Source organism: Suncus etruscus, chromosome 8 (genome assembly GCF_024139225.1).
Source record: "Suncus etruscus isolate mSunEtr1 chromosome 8, mSunEtr1.pri.cur, whole genome shotgun sequence".
NCBI classification, from domain to species: Eukaryota; Metazoa; Chordata; class Mammalia; order Eulipotyphla; family Soricidae; genus Suncus; species Suncus etruscus.
Genome location: NC_064855.1, coordinates 35794758 through 35818738, shown reverse-complemented (window position 1 = coordinate 35818738; position 23981 = coordinate 35794758). Strand labels below are relative to the sequence as shown.

At 38.7% G+C, this 23981-nt stretch overlaps 1 protein-coding gene and 1 non-coding gene across 2 annotated transcripts in view; one reads left to right on the top strand and one right to left on the bottom strand.

Annotated features, from left to right (window-relative positions):
• IFT88 (intraflagellar transport 88) overlaps positions 1 to 23981 on the bottom strand; it is a 133425-nt gene that overhangs the window by 89508 nt on the left and 19936 nt on the right. Inside the window, exons 10-15 of the mRNA XM_049778222.1 lie at positions 23842 to 23944; positions 22879 to 22993; positions 9951 to 10182; positions 8087 to 8157; positions 4866 to 4952; positions 572 to 671 (exon numbers count right to left, since the gene is read on the bottom strand). Coding sequence (XP_049634179.1) covers positions 572 to 671; positions 4866 to 4952; positions 8087 to 8157; positions 9951 to 10182; positions 22879 to 22993; positions 23842 to 23944 — 708 coding nt within the window. The remainder of the gene's footprint in view (positions 1 to 571; positions 672 to 4865; positions 4953 to 8086; positions 8158 to 9950; positions 10183 to 22878; positions 22994 to 23841; positions 23945 to 23981) is intronic.
• LOC126017086 (U6 spliceosomal RNA) lies at positions 19980 to 20086 on the top strand. Its single transcript, XR_007498760.1, has one exon. It is a non-coding gene; the product is annotated as a U6 spliceosomal RNA (small nuclear RNA).

The following is a 23981-nucleotide window of genomic DNA, read 5'->3' as shown; positions in this document are numbered from 1 at the left end:
GAAGAGATAGCAGAGTGATAGGGCATTTGCCTTGCAGGCAGTGATCTAGAACAGATGGTGGTTCGAATCCTAGCATCTCATAAGGTCCCTGTGCCTGCCAAAGCGAGTGTGAGTCCTGCATGCGTAATGTAACGGTGTAACAGTATGAGTATCTAGTGTTGTAACAGTAATGAGTAGCCTAAATATACAGAATGCTCTGCTGAGAATGAAGGACAGACTGTTTGACTACTTTTCCGATCCTGCCCTTTCTTGTTTCCTACACAGAAAGCTTAACTCATAAAGACCTTAGTTCTTGAGAAAACAGTTTATAAACCTCTGAAGAGGCTCTGTCTCTGGTTTAGAAATTTAGCAACTGTATTTCACATGGGAAGTACTTTCATTTTACATAATTGGACTTACAGGTCAAAATTAAAGTAATACCATTATCAGGGGCCAGAATGATAGCTCAATAGTAATTGAAAAAAAAACAGTGCTAACTATCTACTAATTCTAGAAAAGGGCTTTCCAATATTATATTGCTTTGAGCAATTAGCATATAAAATTCAATCCTAAGGTTTATTAAAAAACTTACTTGGTTAAAGTCCTTTTGTCTTAAGTATGTAATTGCTTTGTTTATTTCCAGATCATTTGCTAGCTCAACATATGGAGAAGCTTTCACAACTTCAACACACCTATAATATAAAATGTGAAAAAATTGTTTTAGCATATTTATATTTTTATGGTCTTATAAAATATTTATGGTCTTATAAGAAAAACAATTTAAGGTTCTGCTGTTGAGCAACTCCACTGGCACTGAGGCCCATCTCTTGTGGTCCTAGATAGTGGAAACCAGGTCTCAGAAAACCTGAATTGACTCCTTCATCCCTGAGGTCTGAATGGCCATGAACAGGAAAGGACAAAACCAGATCAGCAGGCAGCCCAGCTACATAGCTTTGACCCTGATGGAACCAGACATTCAGATAAGCTTGGCCATGCCAAGAAGGGATGAAATTAGATGAGCATGGCTGCTCTGCTCTGTTCCACGGCCATATATTAGTCAATAAGCCTCAATACAACATATAAAAACCTACACTGTAAAGCAAAACAAAGCAGAAACCCACCATCACCATGCTTAGATATAAAGATGGTAGTTCTGAAGACCTAAAAAGTACCACCACATATATATGCCTTTCCAATAAGGTCTTTAGAGAGGACATGAGAGGGATGTTCAAAAACCTCAATGGCATAAACTGAATGAACCACAAATAAGACACATGAAGATAAAAAAGTAGAAATGAGAAAACTTCAAAGAGAAATAATAGGACTGAAAACTTGATAGGTGAAATGAAAAATTCACTGGAAAGATTCACCAGCAGAGCAATAGCTGCTGAGGACAGATTGAAAGAGTCTGGAAGATGAACTGCATAATAACTTCATACAACATGAAGAGGGTGGAAAAGAGCCTTGAAATAAACACACAGAAGATGGAAAAAATCCTCAAAACAAGCAAACAGACAATAGATATCTGGGATAAATTAAATAGAAACAACCTAAGAATCATTGGAATCCCAGAGACCCATGAGGAAAACCCTCATGAAAAATCAACAAGCAAGGACATCATTGCTGAGAAATACCCAGAAAAAAAGAATGCCAAAAAAAAAAAAAAATCATGCAACTACTTCCTGGATGCCTGTGGAGTACCAGTTACCAGTTAAAAGGCCCAGATAAAAGCACCCCAAGGCACATCCTAGTCACAATGATGAAAACTTCAGAAAGAGATAGACTACTGAAAGCAGCAAGAACAAAAAGGGAAGTTACATACAAAGAAGCATACTTGAGATTTACAGCTGATTTATCACAAACAACCCTCCAGGCCAAAAGACAAAGACCATGGTAGGATAGAGTGAAAAACAAACAAATAAACAACTCAATGAAATAAATGCTTCACCAAGAACACTTCACCCAGCCAGACTTCCAGTAACATCAGCTCAGAAATTAGGCTCAAAAAGCCTTAAAGAAGAATGAAGGATATACTGTAAAGCAGGGGTCTCAAACTCAATTTACCTGGGGGCTGCAGGAGGCAAAATCAGGGTGAGGCAGGGCCGCATAAGGGATTTCGCTTACCGAATATTCGCAATAAAAAATTGCATTAATAAGAAAAAAATAGCAAAAAATCGCATTAAACATTTGCATACCCCAAACAGAACTGCTTAGGGTATGTGAATGTTTAATGCGATTTTTTTCTTACTAATGCGATTTTTATTGTGATTATTCGGTAAGTGAATAATTGTGAATACTGTGATATTTGAAGGCCGGCCACAGGCAACAAAATGTATGGAGGGCCACAAACGGCCCACGGGCCGCGAGTTTGAGACCCCTGTTGTAAAGCAAGGTAGACCCAACACACACACCAAATTCCTACAAAAAGATGACACAAAATCCTATGACAATAATCTCTCTCCAGGGCCAGAGTGATAGTACAGCAGGTAGGGCATTTGACCCAGGTTAGATCTTTGGCATCCCATATGGTCCACAGAGCCTGAAGGAGCGATTTCTAAGTGCAGAGCCAGGAGTAATCTTCTTTGCCACCAGGTGTAACTCAAAAACAAAAACTGGCAAACAAAAAAAAATTTTTTTTGTTAATGAATTAAATGCACCAGTTAAGAGACACAGAATTGCAAAATGGATCAAAAAACGTTGAATCCAACATTTTGCTGCCTGTAAGAAACACATCTGAATACTCAGAGCAAACTTAGACTGAAAGGCAAAGGTTGGAGGAAAATCATGTAAGCAAACAACTGCCTTAAGGAGTTTGGGGTGGCCGTACAAATATTAGAACACATAGACTTTAGACATAATAAAAAGGTAAGAGAAAGAAATGGACATTTCTTGGCAATCAAGATTGTGTTCCTGGTGTAGGAAGAAATTATATTTCTAAACATAAATGCATCCAATGAGGGGCAAGCAAAATATTTAAAATAATTGCTAGGGGCTGAAGCAACAGCATAGCAATAGGGTGTTTCCTTGCATGTGGTCAACCCCAGATGGACCCTGGTTTGATTCCTGGCATTCCATATGGTCCCCCAAGCCTGCCAAGAGTGATTTCTGAGTGTGGAGCCAGGAGTAACCCCTGAGCGCCACTGAGTGTGACCCCAAAACAAAAAACAAACAAAAATAATTTCTGCCAGATTAGAAAGATAGCAATAACAACACAGTATGATATGATCATATGGTTTTTAATTTCCCTTTTGTTAATGTGTGTATTAAAAAAGTAAATTAAATAAGGGGCTAGAATGGTGGCACAGCGGTAAGGCATTTGCCTTGCGCGTGACTGACCTAGAACGGACCACAGTTCCATCCCCCAACATCCTATATGGTCCCCCAAGCCAGGAGTGATTTCTGAGTGCATAGCCAGAAGTAACTCCTGAGTGTCACTGGATATGGCCCCAAAAACCAAAAAACAACAACAAAAAGTTAATTAAATAAAAAATAAAAAAATCAAGGTGACTCAGAGAGGCAGTTGGGGGGGGGGGTAAGAAATCTGTCTCGGGGCCGGGTAGGTGGCGCTGGAGGTAAGGTGTCTGCCTTGCAAGCGCTAGCCAAGGAAGGACCGCGGTTCGATCCCCCGGTGTCCCATATGGTCCCCCCAAGCCAGGGGTGATTTCTGAGCACATAGCCAGGAGTAACCCCTGAGCGTCAAACGGGTGTGGCCCAAAAACCAAAAAAAAAAAAAAAAAAAAAAAAAAAGAAATCTGTCTTACATCTGCCCAAACCTGGTTTGATTCCCAGAACTACCTAAGTCCCCTAAGCACAATGCCACTATTTAGCCCTGATCACTGCTAGATGTTGCTCAAACACCCTAAAGAATCAGATAATTTAATATATTAATACATTATAAGCCAAATATGAGGCTTTCAGCATAAATTAACTAAAGAAAATAAAGGGCTTAAAAGAATAGATTCCAGAAAATAAACAAAATGGATAAAAATATAAAAGACATATAAGGATACTGTAAAAAAAAAGCATATGGTTCTATCAAAAAGAAACAAAAAGATTGAAAACTGACTAATTCTTCTATAATTAACTTGATTTTCTAACTATTTTATTACATTTTAAAAATTTTAGTAAGGTATCAATACCTTAGTAGAAGAGAGCACAGCCTCACTTTGTTCAAAAGAGCACAGATAGCAGTTTCAAGAGAATCAAATTAGTATTTAATAAAAATAACTCCTAACCTTTAAAGATTTAAAAAAAACTAAATTTCAGAAGAATCACAGAAAGAGTAAATAGACTTTTACCATGGATGCTGTAGAGAGGATCTCATAATGAATGAAAGTAAGAAACAATACAACGGTATATTCAACAAATGCACTCAGATATTTCTAATTCTACATCTCTTTACTCTATCTAAACAGAAGTTAATACCCTCTTATGTTTGTGCTATTACTCAGGATAAAATGTATTAGTGATGAACATGAGGTAGAAGAGAGATATAAAGATAGAACAGGTTGAATCAAATGATTGCACAATGGACAAGGATTTAATTTACAAAATGATGCAAGCAACTTAAGGGCTGGAGGTATAGAGCAGTGGGTAGGGTGTTTGCCTTGCACACAGTCAACCTGAGTTTGATCCCCAACATCCCATTGTCCTCCCAAGCTTGCTAGGAGTAAGAACTGAGCACTGACAGTGTGACCCCCACACTCCCAAAAGATGCAAGCAAATCAATAGATTGTACTGAATTTTCACTAGTGCTTACAATTAATATAATTTGTTTAATACATAGAAATCAATATTTGTCAATTATTTGCTATTCCTGAAAAATATAGTAATAAAAATAATTATTACAAAATATATCCAATACAGTTCCACTGATTTTCTCTTACCAGTCATAACCTACAGCAAAAGATGCTTCAATTACAGGGGCAATGAGTTTTGCAGCTGTCATGATGTATTTTTCTGCCATGGCTTTCCTAGAGAAAACAAAGTTTTCATCAGAAACATAAATAATGTGTATTTATTCTTAAAATAAAAGTCTAATGTAGAAGGCAGCATACTAAAAGAACTATACAAAATTTTTGTTTCTAAGTCAGGTTGAAAACCAAGAAAAGACAATGGGAGTAGAAGGTTATTGATCTATTCTCAATAGTGCATTCTGGCTAACTGAAGAAACAATGGAAAGAGAGAATGCTGAGAAACTGAGCCAAATAATCCATGAACATAAGAAATGGAGTGAAAATGGTGATTAAAGACTATCTCAAAAAAACTTAATTGGGGGGCCAGAGTGGTGGTGCTGTGGTAGGGCATTTGACTTGCATGGGGCTGACCTAGGACAGACAGTGGCTAGATCCCCCGCTATCCCATACGATCCCCCAAGCCAGGGGTGATTTCTGAGCGCATAACCAGAAGTAACCCCTGAGCATCATCAGGTATGGCCCAAAACCCCAAACAAACAAACAAAAAACACTTTTTTTTTTTTTTGGTTTTTGGGTCACACCCGGCAGTGCTCAGGGGTTATTCCTGGCTCCATGCTCAGAAATTGCTCCTGGCAGGCACGGGGGACCATATGGGACGCCGGGATTCGAACCGATGACCTCCTGCATGAAAGGCAAACGCTTTACCTCCATGCTATCTCTCCGGCCCCTCAAAAAACACTTTAATGGGGATATTTATATTTTCTTTGTATGTTTAATTTAATTTCTTAATAGTTATACCTCTTAGTGTGTTTATTTCCAAAAGTAAAGGTAGCCTCCTCCATCCCCCCACCCTTTATTTAGTTTGTTTTGGTTCTGCTTAGTACAAAATTCTAGTAGAAAATTGTTGCTTGGGATAAAAAAAGCTCAGGCACAGATTGTATAGCTTGTCATTTTTAGTCCCAAAAGCACTAATCATATAATATGACATTGTTCCTTTTTGCATAGGCACACTAAAATAGGGAAATCTATTTATAGAAACAAGTTCTTATCTACTAGGGATAAGAACCCATAAATTTTATAATATTATATAATATATTATAATATTATATAATACTTATTATAATGTTCCACCCTAAGCATTTGTCATGGGGACTTGACTTAGACTTCATGTAACTGAATATAGACTGTCCAACCTCGAACCCCAAATCCCAACTTAGAACTGGCACAATTCCCTTCTGCAGCACCAGGAATCAAACTCCCCACAAGGGAGTTCCTAATACTGCTCTGGAACCAACTTGCACCATGGTAGGTTCATATGATATTGTGAAGATGAGGAAACAGCAACAACTTGATCTAAGGGCAGGCTGCCCTATCTCATCACCTAACAGTGAGATGAAATCAGAAGACACTCCATCCTGTGCAAAAACCCAAGATCACTAATTAAAGAAAACTGACTACAACAAACGTGACTGAGCAGATCTTGTGGGACCATAAAGAAAGACTCTATCCAGGGTCCCAGCACCATTGTTGAATCTCTGTTCCCTGGGGACAGTGAGACCTGTGTCTGGTCGAGAACAGGGAGGCTCCAGTCCTAATTCCCACTACCAAGCTCAAACAGCCTTCAAGTGCCATTACTGAAACCCCCTTCTTTCCCATTAGTCCTCCTTTTCCCAAACTGCTCACACTCTAGTGTGTCTGTGTGAAGCCATTTCAATATATATCATAGACTTCCTGGCAGATTGGATCTAGCACTACTTTCAATTCGCTGGTACTCCAGCACTCCAAACCAATAAATGCAGAGAAGTTAACAAAGACATCTTCTATGGGGGATATTGAGAGAAATCCTGGCAAATCTCCAAGTCCATCCAAACACCTGAATAAATGAGGACCTAAAATCATTGCTAAAAATGGTTTAGGCATAGAAATCAGGGAGTCACTAGCCTACGAAATTTAAAAATCTATAGATGAACAATTCAACCAACTCAAAGAAGAACTCTTTCAGAAGATGAGAGAATCCATACAACTAGAACTGAAACATGTTAGCAAACCATAATAGAATTACACAGGTTGAGAATCGCATAGACTTAATTGAAGACAAACTACAGCCAGCTAGGAAAAAGAAGTCAAAAAAAAAAGGAGAGACAAAAACCTTGAAAGAAAATGTAAGGTACTTAATGAATAAAGACAAGAGAAATAATATCTGAATTATAAGAATTTCACAATGGAAAGAAAACAGGAAAGGGGAAGAACAAGTAGTGAGAAAGATAATAGCAGAGAACTTCCCCGCCCTTGCCAAAGAGATTTCTCTACAAATCCAAGAGACAAAAAAAAGACTGCCAAACAAAATAGACCCTAACAGAACAACACCAGGACAAATGGCAAAAAACAAAGAAAGAGAGAAAGAGAGAGAGAGAGAGATCCACTCTAAAGTAGTAAGGGAGAAAAAAAAAAAACAACTCAAGTATAAAGGAAACAACATAAGAATCAACCCAGATCTTCCATTTGAAACAATCCAGGCAAGAAAAGAGTGGAATGAGATATTCAGACTAAAGAATGAAAGAAACTTGCAACCTAGAGTCCACTACCCAGCAAAACTCTCATTTACATGGGAGAGCTAAAAACATTCTCAGACAAAAAAGTATTCACAATATTTGTGCTAACCAAACAGACATAAATGAGCTACTCAAAGCAATTACACAAACCAAATTCCCAATTGTAACAACAATCCTACACATAATGATACAACAGCCCTTTCTGTCAATAGTCCTTAAATATCAATGAATTACACTCTCCCATCAAGAACAAATACAGCTGTTTAGTTTGAGTAGGTGTCCAATCAACTGCTCTTTATAGATGTCTATAATAATGTTCTATGCTTTATCCACAGAAAAGGGTGCACAATGAGTTTAGAAGCCATGACTCCTACTATAGTGCTCAGTATAAGAGGTTTTAATGTCTTTATGTCTGAAATCCAACTACAATCATATTTGTAATCATGGTGCTTAAATATATTATTTAAAAAACAAAAACCAGAGGATTTAGATTATTTTGAAATATAAAATAAAATTCAATGCAGTTCACAATTAATGAAAACTATATTGGTTATATATTTAAAGAAAAAACAGATTCATTAGTAAGAAATAAAACATATTTTTACATAGTTTACAAAAGTTTACAAAATTTAAGTTTACCTTTCACGTTCCATTTGCCGTAGAAGATCATTTTTTATAGCTTCAATCACTAAATTTGTATGTGTATCATCCTGAAAAATTGAAATTAAAAAAATAAATATATTCACCAAGAATTTGGATTTCTAATCAGTCTTATCACAAACTAATTGTCAAATTAACTTAACTATTTTCCATATGTAGAGTAGAATATCTTCTTTTCTATTTCTAATTACATTTCTATTGAACTAACAGATTATGAGCAACTGATAAAAGATCAAGAAAGAATGGAACAAAACAAACAGAATTTAAGACTTTTATCACAAATGTGAGATATTGGGCCTGGAGAGATAGCACAGCAGCGTTTGCCTTGCAAGCAGCCAATCCAGGACCAAAGGTGGTTGGTTCGAATCTGGTGTCCCATATGGTCCCCCGTGCCTGCCAGGAGCTATTTCTGAGCAGACAGCCAGGAATAACCCCTGAGCAACGCCGGGTGTGACCCAAAAACCAAAAACCAAAAACCAAAACAAAAGTGAGATATTATATATTCCAAAGTAAACTGTAAAATGTTCTAATGATCATTTCTTAGTCTGATATATAACTATTTCTCATAAAAATATTTTAATAATATCTATTTTTTCAATATAAAAGAAATGTACATTGCTTATGTTTACCTAGGACTTGTATGCTTTATGTTTTGGTACTGTTTTAAAGAATTCATAAATATTACCTTATATTTCATATCCCAAACCAGAGGTTATTATAATCAGTTCAGTTTTAAATATATAATAAAACTGAAACACATGTACAACTAAATTGTTGGTCCAACCACATATTTTTAATAGCCTTATAATAATATAAAATAAAATAGCCTAGTAATATATATGTCACATTATACATATATGTCACATTTGTCATGTGTCTATACATATACACATATTTTAGTTTGAAGCTACACTCAGTTGTGGCAAGCTCAGAAATTGTGCAAATATTTAATTACTTATTTATTTTTAATTATTTATAATTTATAAATCATATAAATTTATAAATTATAATTTTTAATTATTTATTTTTCTATATACCCAGTGAATTTGTGCTCAGGAATTACTTGTGATAGAACTCAGAGAACCGGGCCCGGAGAGATAGCACAGCGGCGTTTGCCTTGCAAGCAGCCAATCCAGGACCAAAGGTGGTTGGTTCGAATCCCGGTGTCCCATATGGTCCCCCGTGCCTGCCAGGAGCTATTTCTGAGCAGACAGCCAGGAGTAACCCCTGAGCACCGCCGGGTGTGGCCCAAAAACCAAAAAAAAAAAAAAAAAAGAACTCAGAGAACCTTATAGGATGCTGGAATCAATCTGGACCAGGCACATGCAAGGCAAGTAAGTATCTTACCTACTGTACTATCTCTTCAGCTCTTATTATATTACTCTTAATAAATGACATGTGATCTTTGGGCCAAAGCAATAACACAGTGGGTATTTTCCTTGCATGCAGCTGACCTAGGTTCAATCACCAGCATCCTAGATAGTCCCCCAAACACCACCAGAAATGATTCTAGTGCAGAGCCAGGAGAAACCCTTGAGCACTGCTGGGTATGGCCCAAAATAACAAACTATAAAACAAAACAAAATGACATTTAATCTTATTTTTTCATAAATTCTTTAAGTAAAAGTGAAATTATGCAGTTTCTATTCCTATTGTAATAGAATACTGTTCTAAATATAATTTAAAATACATGAAAATAAAATACAATTAAATTTAGTTAATGATATATGATAACATATGGCTAAGATAAACCTATGAAGATATAAACCCATGAAGTCTCATTTCTAGAAATGGGTAAACACAATTAACTAAGATATGGCAACCAAATAGTCCTCATACTTACACTTGGTGAAATATATTTATCATCTTCATCAATTTCTAGTGGAACAGCAATGAGCTTTTGAAAAGCCTTCTTCATTTTTTCTCTATCTCCAACAGCAAAATAACTAAGAATTAGGTTGAAACCTGCCTTCAGATTTGGTGCCATACTCATTATGTGCTCAAGTGAATTAATGGCATCTGCATACTGACCAGTCTTAATGAATGTAACTCCAATGTTTTGCATAATTTTAATCCTAAAAATAAAAATGTAGATTAGTTTCTAAAGGTACAAAGACATTGCACAAATATTTCTTTAACTTAGGTTTTATTTTGTTAAAGCTACATTGAAGTTTAATTTAAATATTAGAAAATATGCTCCAGTGCTATCAGTATATATATTTGTTTGTTTCTTCGTTTGGGGGCCACCTCCAGTGATGGCAGGGATTACTAATGGCTATGTGCTCAGAAATTGTTTCTGGCTCAAGGGACCATATGGGACGCCGGGGATCAAACCCAGGTACATCCTGGGCAGCCGAGTGCAAGGCAAACACCCTACCACACTGTGCTATCGCTTCGGCTCCTATCAGTATGTTTTAATACCTTAAGTTTAGTATGTATAAGATAATTCTTCAAATTCTTTCTCTGCAGAGGATCGTAGAGATATTGTCTGGACACCCTAATGTTAGATGCTCTATCATATTAGACTCCATGTACAATTCTTACTATGACAATATTTGACAAAATACTTCAATTTACGCATTTTATTTTTGATTATGTCTTCTACTATAACCTAAAGCTTATGATCCTACACAGAGACCACTGAAATAGACAACTGCATACTACAGACTTATGTTAGAGGACCCAATCATTATGTATGATTTTGCAAATTACTATTATTCCTTTTCTTTTTTCTAATTATTTTCCTTTCTTCTTTTTCATTTTTCTCTCTTTCCTTCTTCATTTTCAATCAAGCTATGGTACTATTATATCATAATGCATACACTGTCAGCTTCTTTCCAGGAAAGGAACCTCGATGCACAAAACACGGTGGAGATGATACTACATAAGGTAGACTCCTCTTATAGTGCTAACTTCCATTTTGCATAATACTCTAGTAATAAAAATTGTGTTTATTCTAAAATGCTCCAAGCACAATCTAATTCTTAAAGCTTCATTTAGCACGTTTCATCTCTGCCATCAATGAAGCACAGGAAATCATGAAAACCCATTACTCATCGAGGCACTGACCCAACTTATTTATTTTTTCTTTTCTTTTTTTCCTCTTCACTCCTAAGTTATTGTTTACACACACACACACACACACACACACACACACACACACACACACACACACACACACACACATTGGTTTTTGGGTCACACCTGGCAGAGCTCAGGAGTTACTCCTGGCTCTACATTCAGAAATCACTCCTGGCAAGCTCAGGGGACCATATGGGATGCCAGCATTCGAATCACCGTCCTTCTACATGAAAGGCAAATGCCTTACCTCCATGCTATCTCTCCGGTCCTATATTTATTTTTTATCTTTTCTATTTTTTGTTTTTTTTGGGTCACATTTGGCCGCGCTCAGGGGTTACTCCTGGCTCTGTGCTCAGAAATCGCTCCTGGCAGGCATGGAAGACCAAAAGGGATGCCAGGATTTGAACCACTGTCTTTCAGCATGCAAGGCAAACGCTTTACCTCCATGCTATCTCTCCGGCTCCAACTTTTTTTTTTTTTTTTTTTTTTTGTGGTTTTTGGGTCACACCCGGCAGTGCTCAGGGGTCACTCCTGGCTCCATGCTCAGAAATTGCTCCTGGCGGCAAACATAAACAAATGGGACTACATCAAACTAAAAAGCTTCTGCATGGCGAAAGAAACTTTACTTAATGCAAGAAGACAGTTAACAGAATGGGAAAAAATCTTTTCACTAGACATATCAGATAAAGGGCTGATATCTAGAACTTACAAAGCACTCAGAAAACTGAGCCCCTCAAAACCAAATAAAGCCATAAAAAATGGGGAGAAAAAAAGAATAGACACTTCTCTGAGGAGGACAAAAGGATGGCCAACAAACACATGAAAACATGCTCACCTTCTCTCATCATCAGAGAGATCCAAATCAAGACAACAATGAGATACCACCTTACACCAGTGAGGATGGCTCACATCAAAAATACTGAGAACAATCTTTGTTGGCGGGGATGCGGTATGAAGGGAACTCTCATCCACTGCTGGTGGGAATGCCCCCTAGTCCAACACCTATGGAGAACAGTCTGGAGAGTATTCAAAGAACTCAGAATTGAGCTCCCATTTGACCCGGCAATTGCACTCCTAGGTATATACCCCCAAGTGGGAAGAACATTCATCCCAAAATACGTGTGCACCCCACTATTTATCGCAGCACTCAGTATAATAGCCAAATCTTGGAACCAATAGCGATGTCCAACAACAGATGAATGGATCATCAAGATGTGGTATCTATACACAATGGAATACTACATGGGAGTCAGAAACGATACAATCACAGATTTTGCAGCAACGTGGATGGACCTAGATCATGTTATGTTAAACGAAGTAAGTCAGAAGACAAAAGATAAACACAGAATGGTAGCACTATTCTGAAGCACATAGAACATACATCTCAAACAAAACTAATACTTAATAATCAAATAACAGGGTCTAACGGTAGAAGCTCCAAACACTGGAATAGTCGACATGCACATGGGAACAGTGCCCAAAATACATGAAAAAGGAACAACACAAACTCTTGACTACACATTATACCACAAAGAAAACAGCAACACCAGAAACAGCAGCATAGAGAGAACAGGTATGTAATCAACCTTCTACAACAATGGCCCACAATAATCCCTCAGAGATCGTATATAGGAACACAGGTAAAGAATACCACGGCAAACCACTGACTCCAATAGAAACATCCCATATCACTACGTATTAATGCCTCTATCTTACTATATTTAAAATAACCACTCAGCTTTTCTGTCCACAGGTGTTCTTAGATACAAAAGGCGGACAATCTAAGATGGCAGCTCGGGATACCACACGAGATACCATACCTAGTCTGCACTACAAGGCGGCCCCGAGAAAACTCTCTTACACTTTATCTCTAGGTTATACCTTCTTTTAGGGATTGAAGCACGTGACCAGACAGACCACCGAAGCAGTATCGGCGACGTACAGACACAAACTACATGCCCTATTCAACGAACACATTCAAGCAAACTGGCATCCCCTTGCTATTCTCTCCTCTCTTCCCACCACATTTTTATATTTTATTTTATTTTATTTATTTATTTATTTATTTATTTATTATTTTTTTCCTTTTTTTATTCTTTTCTTTACTTTTTCTCCTTTCTCTTCTCCCTTTCTTCCCAAGGTAGTTTCTCTTTTCTCCCTTCCTACCCCTCCCATATGCCTTCTCCTTTCCCCCCTCTGGAAATCCAACTATCCCTCCACCCTCCACTCCCATCCAGACCTCCCACCATATTAAAACTCTTCACCCTCAGTCCTTAATCTATTAGGCAACAAGATTGACCTCCTACCCCAACGACCCAGTACCCAGCACCTAAGCGAAGTAACACCCAGTCAATCCCACACCTCGCCTCCTGCAAGAAAAGGCAGCCAACTCCCCTGCGGACTCATGCTGCGCGGCCCTCCCTATCAACTCCCCCTAATGTGGACTGCTACTTGAAACTGGTCTTACTCCCAAAAGTAGCCCCAAGGCAAGATCTCCTCCAGGACCTCCCTGCCGCAAACCATTTGCCAATCTGAAGAAGGTCAGGGGGCATAATGGAAAAGTGCCACAAGAAAAACCACACCACAAGAAAAACCCAAAAGACATTGAGAAAAACTGTACTCCCAACATAAGCATAAGACCTGTATTACACCACCCCTTTACTTGCTTGTCCCCAAATGTAAAGTAGTCTATTGCATCACTTTGGTCCTTTAAATACTTCCTTATTTCGTTGTTTTCTTTGTTTTGTTTTGATTTTTTTGGTGTGTGTGTGTTTTTGTGTTTTTTTTTTACTATATTTTTTTAAATGTGTCGGTCCTACACATACATATGAGAACACATATATTCTTATTCCTTGATATATATATATATATATATATATATTCTTATTATTTTTTCTTCTTTTTTTTACCTTCTCTGGGTATGTGACCTGTTTTTGTTTTCCCCTTTGTCCACCCCCAAAGACACCAACAATATAATGAATGTAGCGCCATTTCCCCCCTGCAAAGGCACAGTAAAAAAAAGGGGAAATCTTACATACAAAAAAGAGCTCCTATCTACTAGAGATGGGAACTCATAGTTGTTTACAATACAGGGATATCTCCTACCTGGAAAAAACGTCATGTGGAATCAACTTAAACCTCAGATGATTAGATACCATCCGTCCAGCCTTGAACCCTGGGTCCAAGACATAGAAACGGCACAGTCCTCCGTGACAACTACAAGAAACAAATCCCAGCCAGGACAGCCTTAATACGACAGGGTCACCATCAAGTCCCAGCTCCAGTACGACATGCTGACAACGAGGAAAATGGGAACAACTTGATCTAAGAACAGGTTACCCTACCTTACCAGCTAACAATAAGACAAAATCAGAAGAGCTGTCACCCTTTGGTAGATCCAAAAGCCAAGATCGCGATTTACAGATGACTGGCTGCTAGAACCATAACCAGACGGTATACACCGTGGGACCAATAAAAAAGCCCTAATCTAGGGTTTGAACTACGACCTGCACAACAACCATGAACCCCACTTCCAAAGGTCTAGCAGAGACAATCGTAAAGGAATCTGGCTTCTGGAAGCACAAAGAAAGATGCTATCCTAAGTGCCATCCTAGGTACAGTGCAAAGACCAAGACCACCAACCACAGAAGATGGATTAAAATGACAATGAGGGAACAGAACTACTCCTGAACCACAAAGACTGACGTCATCGTAAATCCCAATCCTGAACTTGTGCAGATACTGAGATCTCAAGACACAGAGGTTTGTTTGTACCACCCAGAACAGAACGGAAGTCTCCCAAACACGACAATAGACCACCGGGAGAGTAAATGATCCTGAACAGAGTCTATAGTTGATCCCATGACAATATATTCCAAGGGCGGAGAAACCCATAACTCTTAGGCCAAGTGAATTCCTTTTCGAATGACCCCAACATTTACTGTGCCAGGGCAGGAGGAAAAAAAAAAAAAAAGCACAAAGCATTGTTTACTTATTATATATTATTTTGTACCTTCATTTATTATTATTACTATTATTTTTACTTACATAACTATTTTTTTTGATCGATTTCTCTGTGTAGGGGTGGTTATTGAAGCTGTTGTCCCCAGATATTCCTAGTTTTTTCTCCTCTTTTCTTTTCTTTCTTTCTTTTTTTTTTTTTTTTTTTTGGTTTTTGGGTCACACCCGGCGGTGCTCAGGGGTTACTCCTGGCTGTCTGCTCAGAAATAGCTCCTGGCAGGCACGGGGGACCACATGGGACACCGGGATTCGAACCAACCACCTTTGGTCCTGGATCGGCTGCTTGCAAGGCAAACACCACTGTGCTATCTCTCCGGGCCCTTCTTTTCTTTCTTTATGGGCTAAGTCATGTCTCTTATATCAGGACCATGGCGGTTTTTTCTTTTCTTTCTTTTTTTTTTGTATTTGTTTGTGTTGTTTTGCTTTGTTTTATTTGTTTGTTTGTTTTTTGTTTTTTTTGTTTTGTGCATGTGTGGTGCTTACCATTATTGTTGGAGTCCTCACTGGATAATGGACACTTTTTTTTGTTTTGTTTTGTTTTGTACTGATGGAATGTTTCATTTTCTTTTTTCTCCATCGCCCCCCAAATCAATGATGAGAACCTCTAGAAGGACTCTGCCTACTTTTGGAGTATTAGACTTTTACCCCAGTTTACTACTTTTCTCTTCTTCAGACCAAACCACGCAAACTTAACTAGCTAGGCCTACCTCCCAGTTAGAGGGGGAAATTAGGGAGACACCTAGACCAATCAGATGCAAGACAACTAGGTGGTAGGATTGGTACATAGGGGACCACATATTCTAGCAGCCCTGGGGATGAAGGAAGTGGATATGGGAGATACGACAAAAACAGAGGTGAAGGGAAGACAATATGGTGATGGGAATCCCCTCTGATGTTATGTAAATATTTAACTAAAATATTATTGTCAACATGTAAACCACTATGATCAAAATAAAAAATTATATAAAAAAAAAAAAGAAAAAAAAAAGAAATTGCTCCTGGCAGGTACGGGGGACCATATGGGATGCTGAGATTCGAACCGATGACCTTCTGCATGAAAGGCAAACGCCTTACCTCCATGCTATCTCTCCGGCCCCTCCAATTTTTTCTTAACTCAATTATTTCTTTCTTTCTTTCTTTTTTAATTTTTTTTTTTTGGTTTTTCGGGCCACACCCGTTTGATGGTCAGGGGTTACTCCTGGCTAAGCACTCAGAAATTGCCCCTGCTTGGGGGGACCATACGGGACGCTGGGGGATTGAACCATGGTCCTACCTTGGCTAGCGCTTGCAAGGCAGACACCTTACCTCTAGCGCCACCTCACCGGCCCCAACTCAATTATTTCTTAAAACTCCAAACTATCCCATAAGGATCAGGCCTCCAACTACAACTATGAATAGATCTTTAATGTTTTTCTATAAGTGGGCATGGGTTTGTATGCAGTATACTCCTCTTTGTTTGCCTAATCTATACTGTAAACAATCCATGACCATATTGTATATCGCCCCTCTCATATATTATTCCTCCCACCCTCATTCAGAACTTCTTTTATCCTTTTATGCCCTCAATCCTGATCTGTTATATCTCTCTATTTAATCCTCTTCTTCCTCAGTTCTTAACTCCTTAGGAACCATGACTGCCCCAACAGGCCACCATCCAGCTCCCAAAGCTAAAGGACACCTTTTTTTTTTCACTAGCAGAAAGTTTAGGAAGCTCTTATTTGTTGCAAGTCAGCCCCTGAAGAGGTTGACTGATGGAGGGATGGAGGATGAGGCCTTTCTCCTCCAGCTCGGACCACGCAACTGATATCCTTTTCAGCGGTTCTGAGGTTCTGAGGTGAATGCGGTGAGAAGAAAGGCAACAGGCAGTCAGGCTTCCGAAGAAAACAGCTCTTTATTTCGTGAAGAGGCTGAAGCCAGAAGGCCTAAGAATAGGCCAGGAAAAAAAAGCCTCTCACCTTCCACAGACCCTTGTTTTTATGCCCCAGAATCAGGTACCACCCAATGGTGGGATCAGGTACCACCGTAGGGTGGGAGCAGAATGCCAGGTCACTCCCTAGGGTAGGGCACAATCACCGATCAGGGTAGGGTCAGTAACATAATAATCCCATTAAAATGTTTACATACACATTTATTTTTTTTAAATGATGAGAGTTTAAAAAATACAGTAAAACATTCGTCATGGGGGCCGGAGAGATAGCATGGAGGTAAGGCGTTTGCCTTTCATGCAGGAGGTCATCGGTTCGAATCCCGGCACCCCATGTGGTCCCCCGTGCCTGCCAGGAGCAATTTCTGAGCCTAGAGCCAGGACCCCTGAGCACTGCCGGGTGTGACCCAAAAACCACAAAAAAAAAAAAAAAAACACATTCGTCATGGGAACTCGAACTAGACCTCACGTGATTGGACATTGACTATCCAACTCCAAAGCCTGGATTTCAACCTTAGAACTGACAAAGTTCCCTGCAACAACACCAGGAATCAAATTTCGCCTGGGGGAGTCCCTAATACAGCTCTAGCACCAACTTGCGCCAAGACCTGTTCATAAGACATCCTGATGACAAGAAAACAGCAACTTGATCTAAAGGCAGGTTGCCTACTTCGTCACCTAACAGTGATATGAAATCGGAAGACACTCCATCTTTTCTTCCAGGGTTTTATTTCTTTCTTTGACTTCTTTATCTTCTTTGACTTCTTTATCCCAGCTGCTTGTAATTTGTCTTCAAGTAAGTCTATGCGATTCTCCACCTGTGTAATTCTATTATGGCTTGCTAACATGCTTTTTTTTAGTTCCTTCAGTTCCAGTTGTATGGATTTTCTCATCTTCTGAAAGAGTTCTTCTTTGAGTTGGTTGAATTGTTCATCTATAGATTTCTTTTTTGGGGGGGGGGGGTCATACCTGGCAGCGCTCAGGGATTAAACCTGGCTCTAGGCTCAGAAATCGCCCCTGGCAGGCACAGGGGACCATATGGGATGCTGGGATTCGAACCACCGTCCTTCCGCATGTAAGGCAAAAGCCTTTACCTCCATGCTCTCTCTCCGGCCCCATCTATAGATTTCTTAATTCCACAGGCTAGTGCCGCCTTGATTTCCATTGCTAAACCATTAAGTGTCGATTTTAGGTCTTCCTCTATAAAGTTCAGGCATTTGGGTGGACTTGGAAAATTGCCAGGATTTCTCTTCGTATTCCCTCACAGTAAATGTCTCCTTTAGCTTCCCCACTGAACTTTGCAGTTAGTGATTTGGAGTGCTGGATTTCTTAGGCTGTTGAAATTAGTGCTAGATTCAATCTGCCAGGAAGTCTATGATATAAATTAGAATGACTTCAAGTGGATGCATTAGAGTCCACGTGCTTTGGGAAAATGAGGACTGAAGGGAAAGAAGGAAAGATATTGAGAAAGACTCAAAAAGACATTTGCATTTGGTGGAAGGGATTAATGAGTGAGGTTCCCTATCCTCTCCTCAGCACCAACCTGTGTGGCCCAAAGGGCAGATAAACATTGATGGCACTTGAACCCAGAAGGAGACTGAGGGAAGGCTGGAGAGGACAGGAGGCCTCACTGTCCCCTAGAACAAAGACTCAGCAATGGTAGTGGGACCCTAAGGATGCTGGGAAAGATCCAAAAAGACATTGCATTTGGTGGAAGGGATTAAGGAGTGAGGTTCCCTACTCCCTCTCCAGCACCAACGTGGCTGGTCCCGAAGGGCAGACGAATAATGATGGCACTGGAATCCAGAATGAGACTGAAGGAAGGTTGGAGAAGAGAGGAGGCCCTGTTTGTTCAAGTTCAGTAGAGGGGATTAGGACTGGAACCTCCCTGTTCCTCACCCAGACACAGGCCTCAGTGTCCAGTTGTGAATTAATTACATTAAGTTATTAAATCGAAAACCATTTTCCTACACACACACACACACACACCCACACAGCCATATTTAATTTAGTCCTATATTAAGTTCCTTCCTAGCCTGGCAGTTTGTTTCCTTTTGCTTCTATTTCCTAATAAACATTTTTATTTTATAAAAAACAAAAATATTTAAAAATAAAAGAAAACCTGTGCCAATGAGCAGTCCTCATTTTTATCACTAGGGCCTATACAATCAATAATCTACTATCTCTGTAGATTTTCTTTTTCTAGTCTTGCGTGGTTATGGAGCCAGGTATCATGATATTTGGGTTTGGCTTGTTTTATTTTGCATAATCTGTGCCAGAGTCAAAGTACAGTGGGTAAAATGCTTCCTTTGCAAGTTTTCATCCTAGATTCTGTCCCTGGCACAACATATGGGCCCCCAAGTATAGCCAGGAGTGATTCCTGAGCACAGAGCAAGAAGTAAGCCTAGAGCACCACTAGACGTGGCCTAAAAGTGAATAAGTAAATAAATAATAATAAAAAACTTGCATAATCCTTTCTGAGTTTTCCCCACCAGCCATTGGTTCAAAGCAAGGATCCTAGGATGCAAAAGTAGATTTCTTTCTATAAAGGCAATTTCAACAGATAATCCTAGCTTATTTCTAACTATTCCCTAACATAAACCCTGTTAATTTTATTACTGAGTTCAAGTTATGATAACAATCAACAAAGCACTAAAAATCCACATTCTGGGGCGGTGGTGCAAGTGGTAGGGCATTTGCCTTGCACTCGCTGACCTATTACTGACCTTGGTTTGATCCCCCAGCATCCCATATGGTCCCCAAAGCCAGGAGCGATTTCTGAGCGCATAGCCAGGAGTAACCCCTGAGCGTTACCCTGCATCATCACAAAACAAAAAAACAAACAATGTGCTCACTTCGGCAGCACATATACTAAAATTGGAACCATACAGAGAAGATTAGCATGGTCCCTGAGCAAGGATGACACGCAAAAACAAACAAACAAACAAACAGAAAAAACCAACAATACCCCCCCCATTCTTTTGGTCAACCCCATCCCTGGCACATTTCCCCTCCTTGCCCAAGACCCTGACATTGTAACCTTAATTCTGTTGTCAGAGTCCAAAGGTCTCTGTTTCAACAGACATTCCTTGTTTTTTAATATCCCACATATGTATAGTATAGCCAGTGGTTGGCAATCTTTTTTTTCAACTGAGCCAAATCTCGCCAAAACCACAATTGAAATTAATTTTGAGAGCCACATTTTTTTTTTTTTTTGGCAGCGCTCAGGGATTACTACTGGCTCTATGCTCAGAAATCGCTCCTGGCAGGCTCAGGGGCTGCATACAGGGCCCGCACTGACAGAGGCTAGGAGCGGAGTCCTGCCTCCTGGAGCGGCCAACCAGCACACAGAAGAGCCAAATTAAAAGTGTAAAGAGCCACATGTGGCTCGCGAGCCGCAGGTTGACGACCACTGGATACAGAATACAAATGGATACATGTCATGCATTATGATCATAAATAGGATATGTATGAATGGCATATATTGTCTTTCTGTCTTCTTTCTCAAAAACACCTTCTATTTCCAACTAAACTAGTAGCAAAAAAATTTTTTTTTATCTTTTCCTGTATCTAAATCAGATTCCTCTGTGTTTATCTACAATTTCTTTACCCACTCATCCTATTGTTGGCATTTGAGTTATTTCCAGATCTTAGTACTTAGAAATGGTGATGCAATAAACAATGTTGTGAATATATCTTTTGAAATAGGAATACTTGTATTCTTTGATCGTTGTCCAGCAGTGCAATTGCTAGATCATTAGGAAACTACTTTTAAGTTTTTGAAAAGTCTCCAAACTATTTTCCATAGAGGCTGAAGTAAGTGACAATCTAATTAACAATGAATGGTTTCTTTTTATGGCATCCCTGTAAACCCAGGCTGTTACTAGACTTTTTGATATCGGATACTCATTTTTATGAGGTTATATATATCTCATAATTTTTCATTTCCATGATAATCCATGATACAGGGCCTTTCTTCAGTACATTTTGGCCATCTATATATCTTCTTTGGAGGAGTATTTGTTCATTAAATCTAGTTTAAATTCAGCTCTCAAAAAGTCGGTCCTTGGATCGGAGAAATAGCATGGAGGTAAAGCGTTTGCCTTGCATGCATAAGGTAAGTGGTTCGAATCCCGGCATCGCATATGGTCCCCCAAGCCTGCCAGGAGTGATTTCTGAACGTAGAGCCAGGAGTAATCCCTGAGCGCTGCCGGGTGTGGCCCCCAAAAAACAAAAAAACAAAAACAAAAAAGTCAGCCCTTTTTTTTTGGTTTTTGGGCCACACCTGGTGACGCTCAGGGGTTACTCCTGGCTATGCGCTCAGAAATCGCTCCTGGCTTGGAGAACCTTATGGGATGCCAAGGGATCAAACCTCGGTCTGTCCTAGGTCAGCCACATACAAGGCAAACAACCTACCTCTCTGTCACCTCTGCTACTACTCTGGCTTATCCCTTTAATTAATTCTTGGCCTCATTTGGGTTCAAGCACCTCAAGGACAATACTAGATATTTGTTAAAGGTAATTACATATCATAAAGAAGTTTCTTAAATGATGAAAGGTAACATTTTCAAATAATTTAACTTTCACAAAGGAATTGAGTATACTATGCCTGGGGAAATTATGAATATTCATATGAATAAATACGAATATTCTAGGGAATATTCTAGGAACCTCTTATGCTCCATAGTTTCAATGTTAGCAAATATAATTTACCATATTTGCTCCTGAAATATTGACTAGGAAGTATCCTAGTCTTCCCCACTTCTGATATCCAAAAGTAATTCCTTCCTTTTGTTATTTGATTTTCCTTTATTTGGTTTTTGGGCCACATCCAGTGAGGCTCAGGAGTTATTCCTGGCTATGAGCTCAGAAATTGCTCCTGGCTTGGAGGACCATATGGGATGCTGCAAGGCAAATGCCCCACCACTTGTGCCACTGCTCCGACCCTGCATTATTTGATTTTTAAGCAAAATAAAGAGTATATGGAATTTTTTTTTGGGCCACACCCAGCAATGCTCAGGGGTTACTCCTGGCTGTCTGCTCAGAAATAGCTCCTGGCAGGCATGGGGGACCATATGGGACACTGGGATTCGAACCAACCACCTTTGGTCCTGGATTGGCTACTTGCAAGGCAAACGCCGCTGTGCTATCTCTCCGGGCCCTGGAATTCTTAATTTATAATTTTGCCTACTAGAGTAGGCAAACTAGGTAGTTTAGCAGTGGAGTATTTCCCTAGTCCAGGGTCACTTCTGGTGATACTCAGTCAACTGGGTTGAATGATTCAATGCAAGGACCAGGAATGCTATTTGAATAAGCAGTGTTAAGGACCACTCAGGGTCACAGCCAGTTGTACTTGGCATTTTCCAGAGCTATTCCCTGTGATACTTGCAGTTTAAGTGGGAGGAGCAAGTAGTGTGAGGGATTGAAATTAGGAACTGGTGCATGCAAGGCATGTGCCTTTGACTCCTGAACACTCTCTCCAGACCATTTCATTTTTGCAATTGTATTATGGTCTGTAAGTTTAGCCCTGAGAGAATAGGCCCATTAGTTTAGTTTTATGTCAACATATTACCATTTTATGTACAAAAATTTACAAAGTAATCACACCTAAATACCACAGGCTATAATGTAAAACATATGTAATGTAAACATATATAACGTAAACATCTCATTTAAAAATACCTAAAAATATTTGACCACAAATGAGAAACATCATTTTAAAAATACTTTTGTTTTACCAACTTACCTCATTTCTTTATGAATACTTGGAATTTGATCTAATGCCATTCGATAGAATTTAATAGCTTTGGAATAATTTCTTTGCTTCAAATAAATATTTCCCATATTCACTTTCAATCTTCCTAATTTAAAAAAAGAAGGTAAATTATTCAATTTTTAAAAAATTTTCCTAAATTTTAAATAACATCTTTATTTTAGATGACATTCAGAGAATCTGAAGCTTTTCTAAAATTATAAAGCTTTATATACATACTACTCCAAATACTCAATTTCTTTTTTACTACTTCTATGTTTACATATTAATTTTCTCTGAGGAAACACTGATACCAAAAATACTACACAATTCAAATGTTATATACAGACTTTATTTCATTAGCTTAACATTACCAGCCAAACTAAAAAGCAGCTACAAAATAAAAATATTGAAAAAATCATAAATTTTAGATTCTGTCTGTTTAATCCTTCTAAAAATTAAATTCCTATATCATAAAGATTTTCTTATATCAATGTTAGCTATATCAAGACATTTTGGGTATAACTTATAAAAGATTTTTTTTTTTTTGGTTTTGGGCCACACCCTGTGACACTCAGGGGTTACTCCTGGCTATGCGCTCAGAAATCGCTCCTGGCTTGGGGGGACCATATGGGATGCTGGAATTCGAACCACTGTCCTTCTGCATGCAAGGCAAATACCCTACTTCCATGTTATCTCTCTGGCCCCAGATTAAGTATGTTCTATTGGCTTGCCATGGCAAATCATTCTATCATGTAATGTAGAATGTGTGTTGTGAAAACATGATTAATTTTATTAATGTCAGAATATATACTCCACTCAAAATATAGCATCAATTCTATTTACTCATTTGTATTTACATACATTTTTATATTCATAGTATTTCATAAAAATTAAAAATGAAATGTAAACTACTCTATGAAATAACTATTGGAAAAATTGATTATATATACCTACCTGCATTGCTAAACATCTTATTTTTCACTATAACTTGGTATGTATTTAGTGCCTCAGCGTACATTTCATTAGCTGAATACTGACTTGCCAAGTTGAAAAGTACCTATAGAATACAAATATTTAAAATTTAAAAAATTATT